Consider the following 17,572-nt stretch of genomic DNA (forward strand, 5'->3'; position numbering starts at 1 on the left):
TAGACCAATTTGTTTTTTTTTTTCCATTTTTTTTTTGGCAAAGAACTGACCAGATTGTTCAAATGAATATTTTAGTTTTGTTTCAAACCAAAGTTTTAGTCTTCAGCTTACATGGTCTGACATGCTGATGAGCTTATGCTATGGCCTGGCATCTGCCGTCTGTCCATCGTCCTGCAAGTTACTACTAAAAATCACTACTGGTCATGAATGATGAATGACTGAACAGATTTCGCCTAAATTTGATCTGAAGCATACCTGGGTAAAGGGAAACCTAGTTTGTATAAGTATAGTCTCTTGACTCCCATGGGTAGGAGTGTCAAGGCCCAGTAGGAGAAACAGAGCAAATTCTTTAAAATCCTACTCTTCATTTAGGAATGATTGGATTTTGCCCAAATTTGGCCTGGTGCATTATTGGATAAAGAGAAATTTAGATTTCTGTTCTGATTTGGTCTGAAGCATTTCTTATTGTAATGAACTTAATTTTGTATCAACAAGGAGCCTGACATCAGAGGTGTGGGGCTCAAAATGGTAACTATAAGTTCTTATAAATTTTGTTTCTATAGAAGGATATTTCTCAAGTTTGGTCTGAAGCAAATTTTACAATTAGTAAATCTGATTTCTACTTGACTAAAAGTTCAGGACCCAATAGGGAAATTCTTTCAGAAATAATTTGTCTTCTTTGAAATTCTTCTTTGAAATCCAGGTGAGAGATGCAAGCCCCTTGGGCCTCTTGTTTACAACTATAACACATTTCGGCATCCTCGCATGAACCATATTTTCATTGTACCACGGCTATTTGTAGTTGATTTGATGTACTGTAACTGGGCAGTTGCCAGATACTGGCCACAGGTCAATGGTTTTTTCTCTGGGGATTTCAAGATTTCCTCCCCTCCCTCCTAGATTCAAGATATTGAGCCAGTGGCTTTGTAGTGTATTCAGTTAAATGACACTGACTTTTTTCAAGGTCAAAGGGTCATTGTAAAAATCTTCAAATATCACCTCAGTCACAAAAAGGCCAGTAGCATTCTGAAGGCCATCAAATTTGTTGAAATAAATGACATTGATACACTTTGAAGGCCAGATGGGTCAGATATCTTGAAATTTGCTGACGACTATCTTATCAAGATGAAAATGGAAAGAAACAAGATATTTTGGTCAGTTATATGGTCTGATGAATGGCTTCCAATTTTGTTCATGATCAGATGAATTACCTTGACCTTCTTTTAAGGTCACAGAGGTCAAAGGTATTCAAATCTTATAACATAAAGGCCCAGGATCATCAAATTTTCAAATGACTATAATTCAGCTTAATGCTGGGATGAAGAGCTTCTAACTTTGTTCAAATAAATGACCTTCACCAATTTCCAAATTACATGAGCCATTCAAATAAACTTTGAATGAATAAAGCAACTTAAGGTATATTTCTTTTCTTCATTGAACTTAATACAAAGAAATGTTTAAAATACATGTTTAAAAACATTTTCTGCTTTCTGGATCTACCTTTTCAACAAGGCTTCCCTTATGAGCTACAGAATAGATGAGTGATACAGGACTATTGAGCCTTTTGTTTGGACATTTACCTCATAAATGCAATAAACAATGAAAATAATGCAGCTACAAATGATTTCTGTTGTATGTCATCTAATCACAACAACTGTACAAGTTTTAAATTGTTTATTACACATTAGCAGTTGAGAGCATTAAAACAAATGCAAGGTACCGTGATCAAGCTATATCATTCATTGATCAAAGGCAGATAGATTTCAGGCACTGCAGTGATTAAGACACTTAGCAACATTGTCACTTGAACACATAATCAGCTGTCAGTCTTATAAAGAAGCACCAGTTGTATAATATGACTGACCAATAAATTCCGAAACCTGTCTGGGCAACTGCCAGTCTTAGTTAATTACAGCAGTATAATCCTAATACAGAGGTATAATTCTCTGCTTTTCTGCTGTTTTTCGCCCACAGTAACTTCACCAGATTGTCTCAGTCACATGGCAACACTTTTGATTTGATACTGCTGTTCTGCGAAAATATGCCATTTAATACTTTTCACAGAAAAATAGTTTTCAGTTGTCTATATTCCCTAGGCCACTAGAGGTCATGTTTGCCATTGGTAATAGTTTGATGACCACTTCTTATCACACTATTCCGTGATTGGTGCTCGATATTCTGTCCACGATAATGGTAGAATTGTATCGAGGACATTTCCAGCAAGTCAATGTATCAGGAAGTCACATGATGTCGTCAAGACATTGGTGTATCAAGAATGTCAGCTTTTCCAAGTTGTGGTGTATCCAGAATTTCAATGTATCTGGAATGTTGATGCATCTGGGAAGTTGATGTATGCAAGAAGTCTGTGTATTTCGAGTGTCTGTGTATCTCGGGAGTCTGTGTATCTCGGGCGTCAGTGTATCTCGGGTGTCTGTGTATCTTGGGCACCTGTGTATCTCAGGGTGTCTGTGTATCTCGGGCATCTGTGTATCTTGGGTGTCTGTGTATCTCGGGCGTCTAAGTATCTCGGGTGTCTGTGTATCTGAGGGTGTCTGTGTATCTTGGGTATCTGTGTATCTCGGGCGTCTGTGTATCTTAGGTGTCTGTGTATCTCGGGCGTCTACGTATCTCAGGTGTCTGTGTATCTCGGGGTGTCTGTGTATTGAGAATGTGATATATTGAGAATGTGATATATTGAGGATGTCATGTATCCAGGGTATCCATGTACCCATTTTTACTTGTAGTCACTCTTTTAGTTTTGTAAAATTTGTGTCACATTTAACTGTGTATACATTCTTAAAGAAAAAAATCATATGGCAGTGTTCTTGGAACTATTATATAACTGTTGTATATTAAATTTAATTCAAAATTTGAAATTTAATACATTATCAGTCTTAGATACAAATGAGTTGTTTTAGGCATGTTTATGTATGTAAAACAGTTGTCTTGTTCTAGACACATGGAAACACTGTTGTCCTGGATATGCGTTAGATGTCTTAAGACTCATAGTAAAACAGTTGTCCTGGATACAAATTATTTGTCCCAGACACATTAAAGCACTGTTGTCCTCAGGATACAAATCAGTTGTCCTAGACACATTGTAAAACTGTTGTCCTGGATACAAATTATTCGTCCCAGACACATAAAAGCACTGTTGTCCTCAGGATACAAATTAGTTGTCCTAGACACATACAAATTATTCGTCCCAGACACATAAAAGCACTGTTGTCCTCAGGATACAAATTAGTTGTCCTAGACACATTGTAAAACTGTTGTCCATGATACAAATTAATTATCCTTATAGACATGTTGTATGACCTACACACATCATCAAATAGTTGTCATGAATACAAAGCAGTTGTCTTGGATACAAATCAGTTGTCTTAGACACATTTTAAAGCAGTTGTCCTGGAAACAAATTAGTTGTCCTATAGACATATATTGTTTGTGCTTAACACATTGTATGTCCAAGACAGTTGCCCTGAAGCAGTTGACCTGGAAACCAATCATTTGACATATAGACATATATTGTTTGTGCTTAACACATTGTATGTCCAAGACACGTTATAAAATAGTTGTCCAGGATTTGACATTTGACGAGTCCTGTACTGCCTCAGCCTTACTATTATGTTACCAAGCTAGGTTATAGGTATAAATATATGTACATCAGCTCCGTCATTTAGAGACTTTAAAGCTACAGATGCCTCCATACAGCGAGGATTATCCTAGACACAAGTCAAAAGCTCCATACCATCGAAGTCCATTTCTGTTGCTTGACATTTTACTTCGACATCCTTGGAACAAAATATGTTCAAGTCAAGTCCATTTGACGCTCTTTGATTAAATGGCCAGCACTCAAATCTCAATAATAATGGTAATTTTTGATTTACAATATTTATCAGAAGACAACATCATTTACATGATAAATGAGAAATATCAATTCTTATGTATAACATTGAATGCTTTTTTCTTATAAACACATAAAATGTATTCAGTATTGGAATTATATTGATATTTAAGCTTATAAATAGAAAAAAAACAATAAAATCACAATGGATTTTCACAAAGAGATAAAAATATTTTTTTGTAACATTCTCTCTATACAAAACAACTTTCACTCCTTTCACATCCATCTACATATTATGTATATACTTTTGAGGGGCTTATTCTTATTAGCCAGTTAGGAGGAGAAAGCCCTGACATAATATAGTTTGACCTTTATTCGAACATTACCAATAACAAGTGGAGTGTCATGAATAGTCATCAAGCAATGTTCATGATTTTACAAACCACTGGAATACAATAACATTCGTTCAGCCATGCATACATATACAGTGATTGCCCTTTAGTATGTAATACTGGCCATTGTATAATAGAAAATATTGTATAAACAGATTGATACATGGCACCAGATTTTTTTATCATATTTGTAAAATCACCACTCTTGGGTATATAGCTACTGCTATAAAAAGCAGACATGGAGCATAGTCATTTTTGGCTATTGATGTCAGTTCAATGCAAATTATGTCTTGAGTTACTTCCCCTTGATAATTTACTCTGGTATTATATAGCCTTAACTTCATCAGAGTTTTGGTGCTTCCTAGAATGGGAATTAGGAATATGGTTGGTAACAGTGAAATGTCCTGTGCCGTACGTTATCCGGAAGTAACTCAACACAAATATAAGGTTCTGTATCACAGCTGCAGTAGCCTTTAAGCACAACAATAATGAATGTAATTGGTTAATGTTCACTCCTGTTATGACCTTGAGTGTTTCGTTTGTGAACCATCTTTTTTCGTTGCTTAGGACACTAAACAAGCATTGGATCAGTCTTATTTAGCTGTGCAAACAATTTCTATGCATTTTCCATTGTTTTACACAATACTTTTGTGGAGTACTAGAGAATATATCAATCATATAGTGTTCTATTGCCTTCAAGTGTTTTGCTGCCCAAGATTTTGGTCATTGTCATTATTACACTTGAAACATTTGATCACAGTAACAGATGTATCCACTAAGAATATTGAATCTCACTATTACTAGTCAACATTTCCTATCTCTTGTGCGGCACAGTATTGTTATGATAAAGTCTGCTAGGCCGAATTTTCATTTCCGTTCGTGCGAGTTGTTCGTGCTTCCAATCATTCCATGTAATCCCTCTGAATTTAACATCAGATCGATTGTGATATTGTCCGTTGAGTAATGCAGACCAACAGTTGTTATACCACCATCCAGATGTCCACTCGCGTGCACAGTGGTAGTTATTCCAGTTATCGTTGTCCTGATCAGGTGTGCTAAACTTCATACCTTTGTGCATTTCTAAACTGTCTTGAGCACTTCCCTCATAATGGCTAATATGTAATCGGTATTTGTCGCGCTCCCCGTCAATTTTGAAATTTTTATAAAGAGCATGCACACGATTGTCATCAAAATCCCACAAGTCCACACGCAGCTCGTAGTGGTCCTGATTGGTCAGGAGAAACATATTGTCCAGTCCGATCCAGAATTCAGACACCACGTTACCAAATCCGTCTTTGTATTCATTCCAAAATCGATCAAAGTCAACTGCACCGTTTTTTCTCTTTTGAATCAATAACCAGCCACCAGGTGGAGTTTCCATATCGCACCAAACTGGGATAGAGCATGAGGAGTATGTAGGTGTTACATAGTACACACCACTTGTCGTGTGGCCTCGGTTCAGTACATCAAGGCAGTCTGTGGAAGAGAAAATGATCAAAATAAATCACATGTTATGTAGTATATAGATAACTTTGATCTACATGATGGCAAAGCAATGTGCTACATGGTAATGTTAATAGGACATAGTGAATTGTATGTAAAAATGTTATGATAATTATTATTATGTAACAGGAGAAAGCATAACCTGGATCCATAATATTAGAAACAGGAAGTTCTGCATCATATCTCAGATATTAGAAACAAGAAGTACTGCATCATATCTCGGATATTAGAAACAGGAAGTACTGCATCATATCTCAGATATTAGAAACAGGAAGTACTTCATCATATCTCAGATATTAGAAACAGGAAGTACTGCATCATATCTCGGATATTAGAAACAGAAAGTACTGCATTATATCTCAGATATTAGAAATAGGAAGTACTGCATTATATCCCAGATATTAGTAACAGGAAGTACTGCATCATATCTCAGATATTAGAAACAGGAAGTACTTCATCATATCTCAGATATTAGAACTAGGAAGTACTGCATCATATCTCGGATATTAGAAACAGAAAGTACTGCATTATATCTCAGATATTAGAAACAGGAAGTACTGCATTATATCCCAGATATTAGTAACAGGAAGTACTGCATCATATCTCAGATATTAGAAACAGGAAGTACTTCATCATATCTCAGATATTAGAAACAGGAAGTACTGCATCATATCTCGGATATTAGAAACAGGAAGTATTGCATCATATCTCAGATATTAGAAACAGGAAGTACTGCATTATATCCCAGATATTACAAACAGGAAGTACTGCATCATATCTCAGATATTAGAAACAGGAAGTACTTCATCATATCTGAAATATTAGGAGTGAAGCACTATACAAGTAACATGTGTAAGATCGTGTTTTGTTCAGGTCCAGAATGAGAAGTCTCAGGACTTGATCTATCTGGGAATAATTCTCCCAGGATTGAAAGGCATGGAGCATAGGTCACAGCTCTGCACTCTGCCAGTGGCTAATATTAACAAAAAATTTATTTTGACCACATTTCCACTTTCCTGAATTTGTTTGACTTACTTTTAATTATTACTAGACTTAAAGATGATTTTACACAAATGAAATTAGCATTAATTAAAATTTCTGTATTCTTCAAAGCACTCTGTACTCAATATCGTGACATCACAACATGAACACAAGCACTTAAAATGTGAAAGGCACTTGGAAAGCTTTGTTCTAACTAGATAGTAAAGGAACAGTAACATATCGTAACAACGGAATACAAAGAGTTAGATCCAACAGAACTGATATGATTCGGTGCAGGAAACAATACAAATTATACATTAACATAAAAGAATAGATCATTGAACTAAAAACATGTAAAATTATAATAATCAGACTGAAAATAGTACAGACAATCTTAGTATTTAAATTACAGAATGGTCAACTGAACCTTTCATGGCGTATTTCGGGAATAGGTCCAAAACTCAAAATATATACATGTCTCAATGATATCAACATTTTCTGATAAAAACCTATTGTAATATTAGTGTTTCCTTTGAGTGTTTCTACTTAAAACTTTGGCTGAAGTACAAATCTTGTTACTGTCGTATTGGTTACACGATAGGAAGACCTTTCTACCTCACATTTCAAGTCAATAGGTGGAGCACCTGTGCTTGAAGAGGGAGCAATACACATGCTTGCTGCAATCACATACAATTATACATTCTAAGTGCAGGGCAAATAGCTGATGTTTGTGTATTTAAAGATATAAAAGGATTCAAGGTATAAACAGCTATGGCATGCTAATAGTGTAGACCTAGTTAGTTGCTTAATACTAAAGGCTGTTTCATATAAATATAGTTGAACTTATTATCTCAAAGTTAGCGGAACCATGGGGGTAAACCTCAAGTTATCAGAGAAATTTTTGTTTAAGTGTGTTCAAATATTTTGTGTGAAATTTTGCCAGCACAAATGAAATACTTTGAATTAAATGGGGTCTTTAAGTTATATGAGTTTGAGATAATGAGGTTTAACTTTTACACCTCATTTTTTTTTTAATGTTGAATAAAGGATGTTGGGTTGGGCAATCAAACATATCCTTACAGTCTCATATCTGTTACATGATAACCTATTGGTCAGAAATAACATGGAGATTCTAAATTTTTGTCTTTCTTTTGTAAATTCTAACACATGCTCATAGGCAATTGATCATGTGAATGTAATCTATTACTGGCAATGAAATCAATTAGATAATGTTTTATTTATTTATTGAGGCATGGGAAGAGTTTTAAAATAATTAATTGTCCTTAATGCAATGTACAAAAACCATAACAAAAGTTGAGATTTGGTAAATTGAGCTCTTAAACGTCTAGACAAGAGAAACTCAATAGAGATAACTCCCACCCATTTTGTTCAGCCTTATTTTACAATGGTGAAGAGAAACCGAAGGAAAGTTGTGAAACATGATAAAGATATGGTCTTATTTTATGTATGTATATCTTGATAATCAAAAATGTTTCAACTTTTCAAAAGAGAAAGAGACAAATTTGGAAACAAAAGTATCTCCTGTCTATTTCGATAGGAAAGTAGGAGACAAAATTCAGTGTCATTCTTTTTTTAGAGTTATCACCCTTAAAATGAAATTGAAACAAAATTGTTTTATTATGACATCATCTCATTTTTTTTTTAAACTAATGAAAAATATTGAGTTATGGCCTTTTTTATTGATGCCAGAATTTACTTCTTTCACTTCAGAAAATAATTTACGATAATGCTGAAAGTAAGTTGTGTAATTTATGTTGAAGTGGTTTGGAATGCTTTTGCATTGTAAATAACTTAACTGAATATAGATCCACACAACACAACAATCAACCAAATAATGGAACACTTATCCTTTATGTATAGTGGGACTGTTAGTTCATTGTACACAATATATGGCATCACTACATATATTTACACCGTCAACAAATAAAATTATTTCAGCTGAGTTATATTATGTTAATCATGCTGGAAAATTTCCAGTTGCTTTTTCAATTCTATTCCTTTGCTTTTTTTGAGTTAGCAGAAAGTGCTACCCAACATCACGACCCCACTGCACTTCACTAAATCCTATGTATCTACTGACAATGACATAAAAATCTTTAACATCCATAAATCTCACACATACTGGGCAATACTTATAAACCATCTGGGAACCCAACATACTCTGGACAACGGTTTACGAACTGTGACCTGAAAAGTCATATAAGGTTAAATGTCCCCAAATCCCAAATCCCCAGGGCAACAGTTAACAAATTATACAAAATTTGTCAAAGTTGAATGTCCCTAAATCCTAAATACCCAGGGCAATAGTTAACAAGTTATACAAAATTTGTCAAAGTTGTATATCCCTAAACCCTAAATACCCAGGGCAACAGTTAACAAATTATACAAAATTTGTCAAAGTTGAATGTCCCTAAATCCTAAATACCCAGGGCAATAGTTAACAAATTATACAAAATTTGTCAAAGTTGAATGTCCCTAAATCCTAAATACCCAGGGCAACAGTTAACAAATTATACAAAATTTGTCAAAGTTGTAAATGCAATAGTTAACAAATTATACAAAATTTGTCAAAGTTGAATGTCCCTAAATCCTAAATACCCAGGGCAACAGTTAACAAATTATACAAAATTTGTCAAAGTTGTATATCCCTAAACCCTAAATACCCAGGGCAATAGTTAACAAGTTATACAAAATTTGTCAAAGTTGTATATCCCTAAACCCTAAATACCCAGGGCAACAGTTAACAAATTATACAAAATTTGTCAAAGTTGAATGTCCCTAAATCCTAAATACCCAGGGCAATAGTTAACAAATTATACAAAATTTGTCAAAGTTGAATGTCCCTAAATCCTAAATACCCAGGGCAACAGTTAACAAATTATACAAAATTTGTCAAAGTTGTATATCCCTAAACCCTAAATACCCAGGGCAATAGTTAACAAATTATACAAAATTTGTCAAAGTTGAATGTCCCTAAATCCTAAATACCCAGGGCAACAGTTAACAAATTATACAAAATTTGTCAAAGTTGTATATCCCTAAACCCTAAATACCCAGGGCAATAGTTAAAGAATTATACAAAATGCCTACCAGGGTTCAAATCGTCCCTAAACTCCACAGACACCATAGCTCACAAACTGAATAAAAAGTTATCCTTGTGAAATAACCATTAAATAAATGTATTTTCTATAAAAGATCTCACACAAATCAATCCAAAAGGAAACCAAGTAGGATATATCTGTATTTTTGTATCATCACATTTAAAGTTAATCTCTTGTGACCAATTTCCATTTTCTGGTTACGTAACTACATTCTGGGTTCGTGTGTCATCATCGTGTGATGGGTCTAAATGGCCATTATGAATATCCTCATAAAATTATTGCCTATTTAATAAACAGTGCATTTCAGATCCCTACAAAGATTGGAGAGATAAACAAGGTTGGTAAATACTTTAAATTCAAAGACAGATATATGTTGATTTACAATGTCACAGATCGTTGATAAGAAAATTATGATCCTGTGTAAAAATGCCAGCAGAATCTTTTCTAATTTTAAATTTATAATTTGTATATGAAATCAGATTAAAAATATTGAATTTATTTAAGAAATAGGCTTTACTATAAAGAAAATAAAATTTACATCTGATACCTATCTGCTGACAGGGCTGAAATATGAACACAGTATATTGTAAGTAAAATGTATATAAATATGTGTTAGTCGGAAATACAGATGATCATATGTAGTGTATTGGACAGAAAGAAAGGTAGATTACAAGTCACAAATCACCAGGTAATTAATATATATAACAGTGTTTGGTGATCACAGCTTGATGAAGTAATTTTATTTCAATATTTCTTCATTAACTATATTAGGTTAATTGTTATTAACACTTTAGTTAAACATTTCTGTGACGGACAGTGGTGATTTGACAGCGTTGTTCATGCACAGAACATTTATAATTTATAAATTAGTATTATTCAAAGCTTTCATAAATTGCATGGTCTTTAGAAGTAGTTCATTCATCTAATACTTATTCATATAACAGGTTTTATGTCTACTGTTATGGTTGTTCGGCCTTTCAGCGGACAAATCCTTGAAATTCTTCTAGAGGAAACGTGTGGAATATGGTGTGACACTTGTCCATTTGTTATGTGGCATTTTGTGGTGTTCTGTGGCATTCCATTTTGAATCAATGTCGTATCTGAGGTCGTGGCACATATTTACCCTATATTATCATATTATCATCATGTTGTACACCTAATCATGCTTGGGTGGTCATGGGTAATTGTGAAAAGGTCAAAGGTCAAATTTCATAATTAACTTCTGTAAATGTATTTTAAGATAATAGCTGTTTGGTGGGAGGTGGGAAAATTCATAAATTTCAAACCTGTTTTTGTTTTCTTTTTTCCCTTTTTTTAATGTCTTGTACCCATTTAGCCTGGGATCCCTGCTAAAGAAAATGGTGCAGTTCTAAAGTGTTTTTTTTTATCTTAGAGATTAAATGAAGTGTTTAAGCATTTAAGTAAAACTATATATACATGTGTAAAAGCAACTAGGATGTCAAGTGAGTTTGTATTTTAGTACAACTTTTTCTCACTTCTATTTGATGTTGAAACATCATCTGACCAATAGGTTTCCATTTTCATATCTCATGTCGACTAGACAACAAGCTGAACTCGGGTTTTTCAGAAATTATGAAGCAGTGGGATATTAACCTGAAATCTTAACTGTCTTTAAAAAACAGTGAGATAGAAACTCGCATAATCTTGAAAGAATCAGAGTAATTTTGTACAACGATGTTTTTTCACTGATTATTTTTGCTTTTGAAACATTTTATTTCATATCTCTTAAATTTTTATGGAGTCTTTTATCATAAATATTTTTAGATTGTCAAAACAACTAAAAACTTTGGAAAAAAAAAACAGCTACAGATAAAGAGAAAATGGACTAGACTTCATTATTTGATAAAAAGAAAACCCCATATCTTATGTTAAATATATCAGGATTACAATTTTTGTGTATTTCAGCACCAGCATCAGAATTGGTAAAGAATTCTAGATGTACATTTCAGTGGGAAGTGTGTCAGATGCACATGCATTTCCTATTAAAGAAATACATATAGATTACAACACAGCAGGTGTACACTGCATACAAAATCTCTTCCTGATCTTGTGCAACTGCTGACATATTAATAGTCTCTTGTTCAGAGTCCAATTTTCCTCAAATCTTGGCCAGAAAATGGTGAACGCATCTGTAATAGGTTAACATGACATTAACTGCTCTGCCTGCATACTTGTGTGCAGCGAACTTTGCAAAATATATCTTCTCATTGTAACTGCAAGAAATCAAAAGAAAGAATACCATGTGTTTAAGACTAATTAATGGTTTCACTCTGGCATTTTCACATGTCTTTTTAAGATGCATTTGTACCTGGATCACTTCTTTAAAGTTTTATGATCTAACAGATTTGTTGGTTTTTAGCATTTCCTGCAAAATTTTTTTTAAAGAAATCCCCTTGTAATTTTAACAGTTATCTAGAATAATCATAAAGGGTTCATCTTCACTGCCCACAGTTGTAGTAAGTGTTAATTAGAGGCCTAATTAGATGTAAATTTTAGCTAAGCAATATAGGGGAGCTTAAGATAAGATGTAACGATTATCTGAAAATCTCGGTAAATCAGTAAAACGTACATTCTGTAGTTAATATTATTGGGTTTTTTTTTTATTTTATATTTAGAAGTTTAAATTAAAATGAAAATGTGTAAATCAACTAGTTAACAATTAGAATATCAGATTTATTTTAATAAAAACATACAGTGTCTATAGATATAGTTTAAATAGATGGAACAGAAGGAATTTCCTGTAATTCAGTTCTGTTGAGTTATCTCGCCTTGCTCTCCTTGACCTACATTATACATGTAACTTACATAGAGGAGCCATGTTGTGGACACTTTGGCAGCTATTCAGAGAGGAGAGTTAGTACATAATTTACAACTATTATTTAGCGTTAGATAGTGTCATAACTACAATTATATTATTATACATGATAATGACAAATTGTGGTTTATGACTTCAGTGAATTCAAGAAATATGTAGATTCATTTCTCATGAATTCAATAAACCCCTTCTATGATCGCCTTTCTTTTTTGTGCTGTATTTGTATTTATACTGATTCAGTCATGGAAATGCTTGCATTAGTCACAAACTACATAGAGTTCATTAGAATAGAAGTTTTTATAACAAAACCTGTGGAAGATTTCAGACAGTTCAGTACCGTCTCATGCACTACATGCGTCAGTGTTTGTATGCTGCACACTGGTCATTTGTCTGATGAAGCTGACGGTGTAGTCATCGAAACGTCATGCTCTGATCTTCTACTGGTTGTGTTATAATAACTTCTACTGACATTACCAACACAAAGATAATGTACCAAAGCAGAATTCAGTTGATATGATTAATTAGCATTACTTCATTGCAATTTGTTTAAGTCGATGAAATGCTGCTTCATCAGAACTTGTTCGATCAGTTGGAGTAATGTTGCTTCAAATACAAGTTCAGGTGTATGTTGTTGTCTTGTTGTTTACTTATAAGAAACATCTGAAGGAATTGTTTTATCTTTACTTCAACTAGCATCAGGTCTTATCTGCAACATATATACGTGAAGTGCTGTCAGTAGTAATCTGTTTTTGTAACTCTTCCGCTTATCTCGACACTAAATTTTGTCATAAATCCTGCTAATCTTGAAACAAATGTTCTGACTTGTACCTGGCATCAGATTTTTTCACAAGCAGAGCTATAAATGTCTTTTCCAGTATTGTTTCTGCAGGAGTGGAAAGACTTTAACAAAAGCACAGTGTTAATTTTAGACTGGATTGTATGGAAGTCTACCCATATAAACACCTACTATAACTAAACTCATTCCTCAGAGAAATGTTGGATTTTTTGGGTTTTTTTTTTTTTTGTTTGTTTTGAAAAAACATATTTTATCTTTATTGGTAAATCATACTGTTAAGAACAGTTGCAACTTGTCGGAATTTTTCTTCGTAATGACAGGAACGCATTAACACCAAAACAACTTGTCAAAATGGTGTTAACCTCAAAAATGATTCATACATCTGGAAACAAAGATATTTTGAGGCATTTTTATCATTTTTTTCATTTAAGTTTTTATTATGTTACAAAGATTAGAATTAGATTTCAAAATATCTTTAAGTCTTGTGGTTTGTTATCATAGTATGTCTGTCCATCTCAAGAACAGGAAAGTACAGGGAAATGTGAAGAGATGTGTGTCCATCACAAGTACAGGGAAATGTGAAGAGATGTGTGTCCATCTCAAGTACAGGAAAATGTGAAGAGATGTGTGTCCATCACATGTACAGGAAAATGTGAAGAGATGTGTGTCCATCACACAAGTACAGGGAAATGTGAAGAGATGTGTGTCCATCACACAAGTACAGGGAAATGTGAAGAGATGTGTGTCCATCACACAAGTACAGGGAAATGTGAAGAGATGTGTGTCCATCACACAAGTACAGGGAAATGTGAAGAGATGTGTGTCCATCACACAAGTATTGGAAAATGTAAAGAGATGTGTGTCCATCACAAGCACAGGGAAATGTGAAGAGATGTGTGTCCATCACACAAGTACAGGGAAATGTGAAGAGATGTGTGTCCATCACACTAGTATTGGAAAATGTAAAGAGATGTGTGTCCATCAGAAATGTGAAGAGATGTGTGTCCATCACAAGTACAGGGAAATGTGAAGAGATGTGTGTCCATCACACAAGTACAGGGAAATGTGAAGAGATGTGTGTCCATCACAAGTACAGGGAAATGTGAAGAGATGTGTGTCCATCAAAAGTACAGGAAAATGTGAAGAGATGTGTGTCCATCACAAGTACAGGAAAATGTGAAGAGATGTGTGTCCATCACACAAGTACAGGGAAATGTGAAGAGATGTGTGTCCATCACAAGTACAGGGAAATGTGAAGAGATGTGTGTCCATCACACAAGTATGGGAAAATGTGAAGTTATATGTGTAAATAATGATTTAATAATTGAAAGCAAAAGTCTTAATCTAATTATATATTGTGAAAATGTTGCATTTAAAAATACAGCAAAATGTTCCAAGAAGATACATGGACAAGTATCTATAGATACAGGCACAAGTGTCTATAGATACAGCAACAAGTGTCTATAGATACAGCAACAAGTGTCTATAGATACAGGAACAAGTGTCTATAGATACAGGGACAAGTGTCTATAGATACAGGGACAAGTGTCTATAGATACAGGGACAAGTGTCTGTAGATACAGAGACAAGTATCTATAGATACAGAGACAAGTGTCTATAGGGACAAGTGTCTATAGATACAGGGACAAGTGTCTACAAGATACAGAGACAAGTGTCTATAGATACAGGGAAAAGTGTCTATAGATACAGAGACAAGTGTCTATAGATACAGGGACAAGTATCTATAGATATAGGAAAAAGTGTCTATAAATACCAGGGACAAGTATCTATAGATACAGGGACAAGTATCTATAGATACAGGGACAAGTAACTATAGATACAGGAACAAGTGTCTATAGATACAGAGACAAGTGTCTATAGATACAGAGACAAGTGTCTATAGGGACAAGTGTCTATAGATACAGGAACAAGTGTCTATAGATACAGAGACAAGTGCCTATAGATACAGCAACAAGTTTCTACAAGATATAGGGACAAGTGTCTATAGATACAGGAACAAGTGTCTATAGATACAGGGACAAGTGGCTATAGATACTGGGACAAGTGTCTGTAGATACAGGGACAAGTGTCTATAGATACAGGGACAAGTGTCTATAGATACAGCAACATGTTTCTACAAGATACAGGGACAAGTGTCTATAGATACAGGTACAAGTGTCTATAGATACAGGGATAAGTGTCTATAATACAGGTACAAGTGTCTATAGATACAGGTACAAGTGTCTATAGATACAGGAACAAGTGTCTATAGATACAGCTATAGATACAGCAACAAATTTCTACAAGATACAGGGACAAGTGTCTATAGATACAGCAACAAGTTTCTACGACAAAAGTTGAGTTTATTAGGGCTTCAGTTACTCTACAGATGTGAATGCGATTAAAATTTGCACATTTTGTTAAAACCTGTCATAGTTTCAAAAATCAGAAGAGATCTTAATATCAGTTTAACAAGTTTGAAGGTTCAAGTACTCTGAAATCTTGTCAGAATTCCTGATTGTTACATGATATTCACTACATCACCTGTCAAGATTTGTAAAAAGCAGACATATTTTTTGTACATATTCACACATCATGTTGTCTTTGAAATCACTTCTGGCATTTTGGTAATTTCTTGATGGATTCAAACCAGCTCAAGTATTTTTTAGGTCATGTCAATATGCAAAAAAATAATTGGTTTGAAATTGTAAGAATCTCAATACTCATTGAATGTGATTGTTGGTAATTTTCTGGAACGTGGAGAGGAATTTTTCTGCAGGAAAAAATAAAAAGTACAAACAAAAGCAAAGCTAAACGCCAAAGGAAAAATTGGTTTGGTCTCTATTTAGTGTTATGATGATCCCTATTAGGTTTTACACATCGGAGCAGAATGCCAGACATTTCATGGAGCCTTGGTTATTTGTTGAGGGTTTGTAGTTACAGAACTCAAATCTGTAGTTAGTTATAATTACAAGCATTGTAATTTCTTATTAATAATAAGTTTCTTTTTACTACAAATTAAAGGTGAAACTGACTTTTTAATCACCTCAATCATCTCTCATAGTGTGATGAAGGTGAGTTTTGTTAGCTTTCATACAAAATCTCTTATTTTTTGCATCATCTTTTAAAATTGACGGTTTACCATGCAATGCATTTCATGGTAACGTTCCTCTGTAATAGAATTGCAAGAAGTTGGCCTCCTCTAGAGTTAGAACCTCTCTACTAGTTGAGCTGAAGAGGTGTACTGTTATTTATGCACTTAGAAACAGAGGCTTTACCATTTTAACTGAATGTGAAATTCAGTGGCACCAAATGAAAAAGGAAAGCATCATTGAACATGTGACCCAGAACTTCCCTTGGTCAGAGGCTTTACCAATTTAACTGAATGTGAAATTCAGTGGCACCAAATGAAAAAGGAAAGCTTCATTGAACCTGTGACCCACAACTTCACTTGGTCAGAGGCTTTACCAATTTAACTGAATGTGAAATTTAGTGGCACCAAATGAAAAAGGAAAGCTTCATTGAAACTGTAACCCAAGCTTCCCTTGGTCTGACACTTTCCCAATTTATCTAAAAGGGAAACTTAGTGGTACCAAATATAACAGAAAAAATTCATTGAACCTGTAAAACTGAGCTTTCTGTGGTCTAACACTCTCCCAATTGAACTGGAAGGAAAACTTTTGGTAGTGTGAAGATCTATGGAGTGCCTTGGCTTTTTCCTGAAGAAACATCTTTTCCACTTTTCTTGAGTGGTAGAGGTAATTTTTCTCCTTACATTTCAACATTTTGATAATTTGAATTAAAAAAAGGGTCAGGATTTTACCGATACAGAATTTTTGCGACCTTACTATGACTAAGGTCCAACCGGCATAATCTTGTGTTTCAGTGATACAAACATGAACATTTTTAGCTATGCCTACAATCTTAGATCATGCGAGTATTTCAATCTTCTTCCTAGAGCTGTATGTTACTGATGTGTTTTAGTTGTTACACGGTACAACTTGTACAGAGATGAGATGCCAGCAGTGATGTCTGGGAAGATTTTTTTACATAAGACAGAGAATAAATCAGAGCAGCTATTCCGGGCTGAGTTCC

General features: G+C 34.2%; 2 protein-coding genes across 2 annotated transcripts in view; one reads left to right on the forward strand and one right to left on the reverse strand.

Moving 5' to 3' along the window:
- The window catches only part of LOC132543241 (protein disulfide-isomerase TMX3-like), a 198,173-nt gene that overhangs the window by 65,655 nt on the left and 114,946 nt on the right, over positions 1-17,572 (forward strand). The window lies entirely within an intron of this gene.
- Positions 1,660-17,572, reverse strand: part of LOC132543231 (fibrinogen-like protein 1) — a 63,856-nt gene continuing 47,943 nt past the window's right edge. The window contains exon 2 of the mRNA XM_060206712.1: positions 1,660-5,715. Within this exon, the coding sequence (XP_060062695.1) occupies positions 5,054-5,715 (662 nt within the window). The 3' untranslated portion in view covers positions 1,660-5,053. The remainder of the gene's footprint in view (positions 5,716-17,572) is intronic.

This window comes from Ylistrum balloti, unplaced genomic scaffold (genome assembly GCF_031769215.1).
Source record: "Ylistrum balloti isolate Yb309-2 unplaced genomic scaffold, AGI_CSIRO_Ybal_v1 Utg369746, whole genome shotgun sequence".
Lineage (NCBI taxonomy): Eukaryota > Metazoa > Mollusca > Bivalvia > Pectinida > Pectinidae > Ylistrum > Ylistrum balloti.